At 47.9% G+C, this 10,849-nt stretch overlaps 5 protein-coding genes across 5 annotated transcripts; 3 read left to right on the top strand and 2 right to left on the bottom strand.

Annotated features, from left to right (window-relative positions):
* Positions 1–281: 281 nt before the first annotated feature.
* On the bottom strand, positions 282–1,641 carry BCR38DRAFT_428095 (zinc-binding dehydrogenase). The gene has a single exon (XM_040859873.1). It carries the CDS (start codon positions 1,453–1,455, stop codon positions 409–411), a length of 1,047 nt encoding a protein of 348 aa, XP_040718388.1. The 5' UTR covers positions 1,456–1,641; the 3' UTR covers positions 282–408.
* Positions 1,642–5,834: 4,193 nt separating this feature from the next.
* Positions 5,835–6,450, top strand: BCR38DRAFT_164284 (uncharacterized protein). The gene has a single exon (XM_040853800.1). The coding sequence runs from the start codon at positions 6,070–6,072 to the stop codon at positions 6,391–6,393; it is 324 nt and encodes a 107-aa protein (XP_040718387.1). The 5' UTR covers positions 5,835–6,069; the 3' UTR covers positions 6,394–6,450.
* Positions 6,451–7,135: 685 nt separating this feature from the next.
* On the top strand, positions 7,136–7,501 carry BCR38DRAFT_316498 (uncharacterized protein; the record flags this gene model as incomplete). Its single annotated transcript, XM_040854707.1, has 1 exon — positions 7,136–7,501. A coding segment is annotated over one exon (366 nt), but the record flags the coding sequence as incomplete, so codon positions are not given.
* Positions 7,496–7,732, top strand: BCR38DRAFT_314657 (uncharacterized protein; the record flags this gene model as incomplete). Its single annotated transcript, XM_040854686.1, has 1 exon — positions 7,496–7,732. A coding segment is annotated over one exon (237 nt), but the record flags the coding sequence as incomplete, so codon positions are not given.
* A 753-nt stretch (positions 7,733–8,485) lies between these two features.
* On the bottom strand, positions 8,486–8,689 carry BCR38DRAFT_337479 (uncharacterized protein; the record flags this gene model as incomplete). The annotated part of the gene is made up of 1 exon (XM_040855540.1): positions 8,486–8,689. The coding sequence occupies one exon, from the start codon at positions 8,687–8,689 to the stop codon at positions 8,486–8,488; it is 204 nt and encodes a 67-aa protein (XP_040718384.1).
* Between the last annotated feature and the right edge of the window lie 2,160 nt (positions 8,690–10,849).

Raw genomic sequence — 10,849 nt, 5'->3', positions numbered from 1 at the left:
TGCTACGGTCGCCAACAAGCGGCAGCACTGCCTACCTGCAGCCTTGCTTACGTGCAGCTAGTAGAACAAGATGACTCGGCTACATTGCCACACTGGATGCATCTTCCCTCCCTGCTTCCACTTGCTGTGCAACCCATACCGTCTTCGACTCAGCCCCGCTCTGGTCGCTAAGTGTCGTATCAACCGCAAGTGCTGGTCCGGAACTTACCGGATAAGAGCGGTCCTGCCAGGGGATATTATACAAAACTTATGCACCAATCCCACAGAGGTGCTGATTAGTAGCAAGCGCAGATTTCAAGTGTGGCGTGGGATTTTCTTTCTATCCATATACTCGGCTCAGAATGTCATCATCACTTGTGAATGCTGTCCAAAGAATTGCTATATATCTTCGCTGATACTGCAGAAAGCTCAAGAAGCAATCTTATAGACCAGTTTCTCCGCACTAACCTTGCCCTCCTTCTGCAACTCAAAGCCCTTCAGAATGTCCTCTATCCCGCCAAACTCCTTCACCCGATTCGGCTTAATAGTTCCCGACGTCAAGTAGTACTCCGGCAGCAAACTCAAATACTTCTCCCAAAACGCCTTATCCTCCGGCGTCTCACTCCCACAGTTGTCGAACGCGCCGTACTGGATTGTCCGCTGAAAAACGGTGTACACGATGGTAGACTCCACACGAACCTGGCTGTGTGCGGGGTCGAGCTCGACACTTTTACGCGGGAGGATGGTGACGATGTGGCCCCCCTTCTTCGATGACAGGGCACCTGCGATGGCCTTGGTGGTCTCGAGCTCAGAGATGCAGTCAAACGCGTGTTCAAGCCCGTCATGCGTCGCCTTGCGGATCTGCTCGATCCAGTCGGTGTCGTTATAGTCCACAACCACATCCGCGCCATATGACGCGAGCAGTTCATGGTTGCGCTTTGAGCCCGTAGCCACGACGAACAAACCCGCATGCTTGGCTAGCTGGACTGCATACTTCCCCACAGACGAAGTACCCCCGTTGACGAGCACCGGAAACGCCGATTTCGCGGGCTTAGACGGCTCGGGCAGCTTAAGGCGCTGGAACAGAGCCTGGATTGCCGTGGCGAAAGCGAGCGGGACCACAGCGGCGTCCTGATAGCTCAATTTGTCGGGGATGGCATAGACTAGACTCGATTCCACGACGACATACTCGGCGAAAGCACCACGAGTGGGGTTCACGGCGGTGCCCTGGACGAACCCAGCGACACGTTGGTTCTCGCGCCATGAAGAGCCGTTGGGATGGGATACAGTGCCAGCGAAGTCACAGCCAATGATGCGGCCGGGGGGGACTTGGGCCATGACTTTCCAGTCGGCAGGGTTCTGAGCGACATAGTGCACTTTGACAAGGATTTCGCCTTCGGCAGGCGTGGGAATGGGGATGGATTTTACGGAGGCGGTCTTGCCTTCGGCGCTGATGAGGGCTTTCATGTTTGCCATCTTGGCGCGGTGGTGTGTGTCCGTGAAGGGTTTGTGATGCGGTTCCCGTGAGAATAAACTGTGGTGCTTAATTGGAAGCGAAGGATGAAATTGAATTGGATAGGAGAATCGCCTTATATATGGTGAAACAGGTCAGCTATAAGTGGCTACGACCGGAAGTTTGATATTAGAAATAGAGGGTGTAACGTCCCACACCTACATCCGGGACACCCACATGTTGGGACGCCCTAAAAATGACACTGTATATTATAACCATTAACTTCAACCTTTTTTTACACTTATTCTAATGCGACTACAATACAGCTTTCACCGTCACTAGGGTTTTCAGACTCGCTAGACTCATCTGTACTATCCTCAATTTCACCAGCCTCTATTTGAGCCTTCCGAATAGCCTTGATATTAGTAAACTTCGAATTTAGGCTCATCTTGACCTTCCTCCGCTTCCTAGCCCTACTAGCCTCAAGCTCTGCCTCTATTGCCTCAATCTTTCGCTGTGCGACAGCTAATTGGTAGTCCTTCTCATCAAAGCCCTTTTGAACTTTCCGAAAGAGTAGCCGCTGGGTATTTGGATCACTATCAAGCTTGCTGAATAAGCTGAGTTGATCTTGGAGCTCATCTCTCCTCTTAGGCGTTGACCAGGCTACTTCTGATGTCTCTAACGCCCAGTCCTGACTACCCTTACTATCAGAGTACCCTTTGCAAGTCTGACTAGGCTGTCTGATTGGTGCTGACGTATTCTCAAGGAGCAGGGGGCTCATAAGGGGTCTAGCTATGCTCGAAGGCCAGAGATCAGTATGTTTCCATCCACTGATAATGTTCTTAGCCGTCAATGCTGCTAGACGTGCCTTTCTATAGCAGAGGAGAAAGTTTCTCTTCCCTACGACAGTAGTAGTATCCCATCGGTCAAGGTAACCAAGCTCCTTCTTATAGGCTGCCTTGAGGGGTCCAAAGACTGACTGATCGAGAGGCTGGAGAACGTGGGATGTGTGTGGCGGCAAGAAAAGCAACTGTATCTTGTTTATGAAGCAGAGGTACATAAACTCTGTCGTTTCGTGGCTACTATGTCCATCTAGGATAAGTAACCTAGTCTCTTCAGGGTCCTCTGGTTGAGTCAAAGGAATAAAGATCTTTTGTAGCCACTCAATAGCCGTAGAGTCTGACGTCCACCCATTCTCTGTTGCTGTAAACCTCCAGGCTTCGTATGGAGTCAAGTCCAGAGGAAACCACTGCTGCTGGACAGGCTTCCCCTTGTATATCACAAGTGGGGGTAGTGCAGTACCAGTCGCAGAGATACACTCTATAAGAGATGTCCAAGCTCGAGATCCAGGCTGTTTCTTCCGTATAGTGACGTGGGGTTAGGGTTTTTGGGTGCTCGTTTTCGTTTTTTTTCCGGTTTCAGACGAGTTATGTAAGTGCGTTCTTGAAGGGTATTTAAGACCTTATGTACATAGTCACTCTCTTGAGAAAAAGATAGGAATTCAAGCGGCCTTTTCCACAGTAATCTGAACCAATTTCTCTTTACTTGGACAGGCATTCAATGTCTGACGTACCTGTTGAGGTACTTTTGTTGCCCCTATAGATCTGATTGTGCCTGTTGAGACCATTGTTCCCATCTTTCGCCTGTTGAGGTGATTGTTCAAGGGCCTGTTGAGGTTCCTTTTCTTCCCCAGCCTGCTGAGGCTCCAGTTGTTAGTACCTGTTGAGGTACTTGTCGTTCCGATCAGGGCAAGGAGCTCTTGATCTTGTTAATTATTTCCACCTCCCGGATAGTAAGGTCTTGTTGAGGATCTTGTTGTCCGTTGCCATCATCATAACACCTTGAACCTGCGGGTGGTTTCACTGCCCGTCGTCAATAGAACGAGTCTCAGATGATCCTAGAACAAGACAATTTGATCCTCTACCTTCTAGAATACCTGTCTCATCCATATTGTATCGATTCGAGGCCTTAATAGCTTTGATCTCAGGGATAGCGAGGTATTTGAACCATTGCCTGATCACATTAGCTCAGGCTCCATTAATACGCTGGGAATCGATAGCTCTGCTTCTCTGGACCTTGACTGAAGGGTTCCTCTTGATAAAAGCCTGGATCCAGTTCTTTCCAAGTGGTTCGGTGTCTCCGTGGATCTGTAGGATACACTCGGCGAAGTCTTTGAGCTGTTGATGGGTTGGTGGGAGGCCTAGGGCAGCCTGGATTCGAACCCATTCAGCCAGATGAGATTCCTGGGCTGGAGAGAGCCTCTGGTAGTCAGCGAAGGCTATATCTCTTGACTGGGCTCCCTGAATCCGTCGTGAAAGAGTAGACCTTGGCATACCATGCTCATATGCTGCTTTTCGGAGGCTTTGAGCGGTAGCTATTGCTTGAAGAGCTCGATAAATATCATCTTCGGTATATTGACTCATATTAGTGTAAAGAAGACGTACGTAAAATTTCGTACGATTGAATCGATATTGGTAAAGAAAAAAGAGGTTGAAGTTAGAGGCTAGTGGTGTTGATGAGGCATTTTTGGGTGTCCCACATGTGGGTGTGTCCCGGATGTGGGTGTGGGACGTTAAATCATCCGAAAACCGAAAAGCCAGACCCAAAACCCTTGTCACTAAGTCAATAAATCGAAAGCCTTATCGTACTAATCAGATTAGTAAAAGTGCCTTAGTAGGTACGTGTAATCGACTAAGCCTTAGTAAATATAAAGAAAAGAATATGACCTTAGTAGCGAAACCTCCACTAGTCTAGCTGCGTAGGATACTAAAGTGTCTGTAAGGGTTTGTTCTAGAAGGAAGTCCCACTGTTAGTGTCAGAGTACCGAGTGCAAGGCACCGGTGTAAGGACATGCGAGTCATGACCTACTATGGAAGTCTTGGTATACTGAGGAACCGGAGGAACTAGCGATCTGCTGCTCCGATACACGGGCTCTACTACTCCGAATACGGGCTCTGGTTATCTATGTAAGGGAGGCATCTTGGAGGGGGATAGGAAGATGGTTAGAGATCAATGCACTATATTGGACACCCCTACCTGAGACCACCTGGTGTATTACTCCCCTTCACTCTGTACTATTACCTTCGGCCTAGCCGGACCCTGACACAGCCGTAGCGATGCTCGCCGTGATAATTTACTTATTTTCTGCATTTCGCGCTTTTACTCTTCTCATAAGCTTACTAAATATATACTGTAGTGGGGCTAGGCCGGACATCAGGGAAATAGGTTACGGAGCGGGGAGGAAGTTTATTTTCTCTTCTTTTAAGAAGCACAGAGGCAGAGTAGGACTCTAGATCATCCTCATCTTCATCTCCTTCATCTTCTTTATCTTTACGACCTGTTATCTTCACCTTCGCCTTTCAGTTAGTTAGTTATTCAGTTTATCTTTACGTTCGAGATCCTATTATTCTGCCCTTATCTTAGCCTTGACAATCACAGGAGCTGTCATCTTGCCCTGATCAGGCCAATCCAGTGCCATTTCCAAGGCACACCCGACCAACTCACGCACAAGACGTGTAATGAAACGGGGTCAGGCGGTCAGTAGGATATACCTACCACCTAACACACTGAACAGACGGCTTCAGTACCAACAGATCCCATCTGTTGGTCTGAGCAGACGAAGATCGTGGTACTGGTTATAAGAGCGAAGCTCTTATTGTAACGGGGTAAGGCCGGACATCAGAGAAATAGATCACGGGGCTAGGAGAAAGTTTATTTTCTCTTCTTTAAGAGGCACAGAGGCAGAATAGGACACGAGTCCTCCATTTTCACGCATCATCATCCTCATCTTCATATCATCATCTCCTTCTTATCTATATCTTCACCTTCGCTTTTCAGTCAGTTATTTAGTTATTTTAGTTATTCAGCTTATCTTTACGTTCGAGATCCTATTATCACCATACGAGTCTCAGAGGCACATCCGACCAACTCGCGCACCAGACGTGTAAGAGCTTCACTCTTATAACCAGTACCACGATCTTCGTCCGATAATACCAACAGATGGGATCTGTTGGTACTGGAGCCGTCTGTTCAGTGTGTTAGGTGGTAGGTATATCCTACTGACCGCCTGACCCCGTTTCAATATCTACTATATAGTATTATTATGCTATGGTACTGTCAGAGGGACGAGTAAGCCCGTCGGCTAATCAGCCGAAGGCTACTTTACGTCACTTCTTTGTTACCTAAAAAGTTTTGGTGTAGAGTACGATCTGTGTCAAAGCTTAAAACAAGTTTCTTGTGCTCTGATTGGTCCAGAATTTGTATTACCGGCCGAAAATCGATCCGCAACTGGATGACGGCTCTAAATAAGTGGAACGGCTCAGCTGGCAGGCTGGCAGCCAGCTGGAAGCTCTCTCCCTCCAAAAACTCCAAAAACAAAGCGATCAAATATTGCACGATCGCCCTCAAATTTCCCAGCCTCGACGAGGGATAACGTAACATAGTAATGGAGCCTGATTCAGGTTGCTAGGAGCAGCCTGGAACTGCATCTACTATCGTCTGCGGGCGCTGTGGTATAGAGAAACCAGCGAGCGACTTCGTAAACAGGAGGAAGCCTTCGGGACCACTAACGCGCAACTGTCAAGGCTGTCGAGGGCAGCGAGATACGCAGGTAGAGTTTTTATCACCCTTTACTTATTATGGCCAAATCTAACCTCCCTAAGCATTATCGTGCCCAAGGCGCTATTCAGTCGCTGCGGAACGTTCTTTCAATTCGTCCCTCACCGAGCAAACCAGCCTTAAAGCGATCAGATAATAATGCTAACCTATCCCCACCCAGCAGACTAGTGTCTGGACCTCAGTCGCCTACAGAGCTGCGGAAGCGCACTGCCAGACAGCTGTTTCCCGCGCCGGTTTCTTTCCCGAGAGTAGACCTAGGTACGCCCGTTCTAGGCCAATTCGAGAAGCAGTCTTCTCGTGATCAGTCTCTACAGCTAGTGCTGGGTACGCCTATAATAAGCTAAGGTCAGTCCTTCCGTGCGCAGTCTTCGCATGGCTTCACCTCCTTAACACCTGAGCAAGTGCGGCTAGAGCTGGGTACGCCTCTTCCAAACCTGGGGCAGTCCTTACCGCCTGATCAGGCACCAGCGCTACCACAAGGTCCTTTTTCTACGGGTAGGCCTGAGAGACCCAAAAAAAGAAAGAAGCTACCAGAAACCCCTACGAAGGCCCAGGCAAGAGCCCAGCAAACCGTCGTCCGCCGAGAGCACCGAGCCCGACGACGTGCCGGTGAAGACGTGTCCCAGACTCCTACTACATCCCAGCTCCAGGAAATACTCCAACCCGCTGGCATGTCGAGATCGAATACTTCTCGCCAAGTTCCTGTCCGGGACCAAATATTGGTTGATGACGACCAGATAATAGTTAGCGACGACGAGGACCCGGCCAGTGATAATTAGGGAGACTTCTCTGACCCTGACCTCGACGTGGAGGACTATTTCAATCTCGTGTTATCGCCAATCCGTCCCCAAAGGATACTCCGTCAACTTGGGAACGAGGATAACAACGAAGACGCAGACTATGAGGACAGTGCCCTATCGCGGCTGCCTTCCTCTCAGGGCCGTTGTGGTCCTCAACCCGGCACATACGGCAGGCCAAGGAACTCACAGGGCCGACCGACTAGTCGCCGTAACAGGCGCCCAGGCAGCTCGCCGGAACGGTTGAGATTGCGAGTACAATTACTACCATATGTCGCGTCTGTACAGTCCAATTGTCCAGGTTGTGGCCAAGAGCGTCGGCCCCGGCGCCGCTACCACCGCGGACGATAAGGCCGGCAACCTTGCGAAGCAGTTCCCCGTATGTATTGGCGCGCGGTTGATGCTTACCTATAACCTCTGGCAGGCGGTTGGCCTCTGTAACGGCGCTAGGGGCACTGTGTATGATATCGGCTGGGCCGCTGAAGCCGACCCGGCTCGAGATCAGCCCTGCGTAATCCTTATCGAGTTCGACAAATACTCTGGCCCGCCTTTTCTCACCACGCCCGAAGGTGGAAAGATCGTGCCGATCTTGCCTGTGCAGAGGGATTTCCTCGTCGGTGCGAAGAACTGCACGCGCACCCAGTTTCCGCTGGTGGTTTGCTACGCTATTACCGTCCACAAGTCACAGAGTATTACAGAGGACCGGATCGTTACAGACCTCTCTAACCGGGACTTCCAGACTGGCCTGAGCTACGTTGCCGTCTCGCGTGTCAAGACTCTGCAGGGTTTAATGCTAGACGCTCCATTTGGCAGGAACTACCTGTTTTATGAGAAACCGCCAGAGGGGATGTTAATGAAGCTTAGGGACCAGGAGCGCAGGGCAAGACAAACTCTGTAGGGGAACTTATTTAGATCTATTAAATAACTAACTATATAGCCGAGTTTTGTTGCTTAACCGCCTATATACATTAATACAGGTTTTCCTCGATTATTCTATGCTTCTCTATAATAGTAGTAGCCTTCGGCGGTATTGTCATTCGTAGCCCTACTCTCTCCAAATCGAGTGACGGCGTAGTATTTTAGACTTAAAGGTCTTCAATACCGATACATCACTAACATTTATTATTCCTACTAACTACAACATACAGTACCTTATAGCTATGTTATCGCTAGCACTATGACAGCTACGTTACCTACCGTACTTCTAGTTAGGGTTTAAGGTACTATAATATCAAGAGGTTATTAATTCAATGTCTTTAGGATAACTTGCCTGAGTAAGATTGATTAAAAATAATGAACCCTTTTTCCGTCTAGTTACTAAACTACTAAAACGGAGTTTTCATATTGTTAGTAACGCAGTGTTTGGCTTTTAGAGCGTCAGCCTATGTTTGAACCATCTGTTGTTGGGGAACTTAGCGCACGAAGGAGTATTGTCGAGTTTGTAAGTGAACAAATCTGCCATATAGGTGTAGTTGATGAGTGCGCATTTGTATCAGGTAAACATTGCCTTAGATAATTCGGCCGAGCTCGACTTGTCGATACATTTCCTGTCGACTTATAAACACTCTATGCTATGCTTCAGAGCTTTCTCGCAGGCGCCTTTGACCTTTGGTACTCCGACTTAGTTATCAGCAAAAGCTCATTCGCTTGCCAGTTTCGAAAAAGTAATTTCGTCTCTCTCCCAGGTACAGCTTAGGATATCATACTGAGAAATCTTCCTGCCGACAAACTCCTTTAGGACCCAAGTGCGGCTGTTGATCAGGGCATGGTAACCTGTCAAAGGAATCCAATACGCGAGGGAAATATTGAAATGGTTTATGTGCCATAATATCAGGCAATGCATTCAAGGGGATATGTTGCTGCAGTACTGCCTAGTAATCACATACTGGCTACTCCTTTAGGCATCTTGCAGCAAAGAGCTAACAGCCGTTTATGTTCAATGTTGTCTACTTACTACTGCAGTCAGATCAGAGCTTGATGAAGACATTGGAAATTGAATAAGAAGAGCGTCGTGATGTTGACATTGTTTCAGTTACTTCATAACCTACCGTGTGAACATTTGGTAATAGCACTGGAGTAAACTCAAAACAATGGCATGCACACCAGTAACATTCTTTGTAGTTAGGAATGATTGTTCTCTTTACGTATTGTAATATGCATCAACATCTGAAAGTCTTTCAGATAGGATTCTCGTTAACATGCCGACAGATATTATAATGCCTTTTTCGGGAGAAGGACAGGTTACTGTCACCAACCGAAAAAATGGTACATTTGAAGCTCAATGTAAAAATAGTGTCTACGCTACGTCAAGATCAGCCCGAGAACCTAGAGGATTTCATTTTATTCAACGTATAAGACCAAATCATCGGCATCGACCTCACCATATCCCTGCGGGCTGAGGTGCCCAAACCTCCTAACCAAAAGAATCCTCAAGATCAAAAACCTGATAGTCAACTCTGTTTGTTCCAGACCATCTCAATTGATGGACATAATCTCATGGGTTCTAGAAAACAGAAGTCGAAGTTTGATCTTTCAAAAATGAGCCAGGCCTTAAAGTAAGCCATGGCCTCCTTCGAGGTAGCGAAATACTAGTCATCTGTTTGGAGGCAAAGACATGATCAGCAAGCCCTCTGTTTACGCATCCCAAAATTAATATCATGGTATATTCTCATGTTGCATTGACGAAAGCCACCAAAAGTCAGGGCTGTTGATTCATACGTTAATCGTAGAGTGCAGGTAATGTAACTCGGCACTAGAGATGGAAATCCCCTGCTCTCAATGATTCCTATCATTGTACTGTAAATACGTATGCTGCAACAGTTCGGGTTTCCTAGAGAAGGAGAAGGCTACTCGTCTGGCTTCGTGTTAGAAGACAACTCCTGACATGGGTCACATGACCTTAAGCAATGATTACATGAAACACACAGCCGTCAAAGTATCAACAGTAAAACCGAAAAAACTCAAGCTACAATAAAAAATGTAGACCGTCCAAGCGGACCCCGAATATCATCAATTGCGAGCGGGTCCGAGAGGCAAGGGCAGGACTACCGATGCAATATGATATACACCATTGGCTCTGCACCATAGAGGAGCCACGGTTGATTCAAACCATTCCGGCTGATATACCGGTGTTGCAGTGAACTTGATTATGTAGTTAAAAGGGTTGCACTCTAAGTAGGTGTGCATTGGTACCCCCCAAACCGGGATGAACTCATGGGACCCAACACGAAGCATCATTTTCAGAGGACAGGCCCTCCCTCAGACCAGCCAAGGCGATCTAGTAGTTCGTACACAAAGCCCATGTTCTGTCTTCCACGAATTAGAGATCTTGAGCTGTAATCATTAGTGGCAAAAACAGGAGCTCGATGGATCCCAGGTTATTGACATGGCCCAGCATCCAAGTCGCATCTCTTACGGACATGAGAACATGTCAGCGTCATGGAAAAATGTTGAGCGAGTCAATTCTAGGGTTCAAAGGGATTATACGGTCGTTGGAAACGCTGGTGGCTGACTTCTCGCCCCCTTATCAGACGGGGACAGCATGAACATAGCACTGAACCTGAAATTAAGAAGCATGGGACAAATCACCACACCGCATTGGCATGCACTACTATATTTAGCAAATACTTGCTCTCGCCTTTTTGCCACTACTCTGTGTAAACTGCACATGCAAATTCAGGCTGAGCAGAGGTCTTCATCAGGCCCTCTCGGTGTAAAAATGAGGTAATTACACATGCACTATTCCCAGGCGCCATTTGTTATAGTGAAGAAACCAGTTGCAGCTCGTGGAGACTTTTCAAGCGCTCTACTTCACGTGTTACCCCAGATCAATGCGTGGGTGGGTGAGATCTCTTTCCTTGTTTGCTTATGGCATCGGGTGTGGCAGACCCTTGTCACCAGGGATCGGTCCCAGCCAATGCAACGCTGATCAGTGGCACAAAGCGGGCCGTCCATGTCGCACATATTCCCTAGCTTTTATACATGTGTGCATGTATGTGAGGTC

Source organism: Pseudomassariella vexata (genome assembly GCF_002105095.1).
Source record: "Pseudomassariella vexata strain CBS 129021 chromosome Unknown BCR38scaffold_4, whole genome shotgun sequence".
In the NCBI taxonomy this organism is placed as follows: domain Eukaryota; kingdom Fungi; phylum Ascomycota; class Sordariomycetes; order Amphisphaeriales; family Pseudomassariaceae; genus Pseudomassariella; species Pseudomassariella vexata.
Note: the sequence above shows the minus strand (reverse complement) of the source record. Positions and strands in the feature narration are given on the sequence as shown.

Excerpts from the sequence above, each read along its gene's own strand:
- BCR38DRAFT_428095 (XM_040859873.1), bottom strand. The coding sequence starts at position 1,455 with ATGGCAAACATGAAAGCCCTCATCAGCGCCGAAGGCAAGACCGCCTCC.
- BCR38DRAFT_164284 (XM_040853800.1), top strand. The coding sequence starts at position 6,070 with ATGGCCAAATCTAACCTCCCTAAGCATTATCGTGCCCAAGGCGCTATT.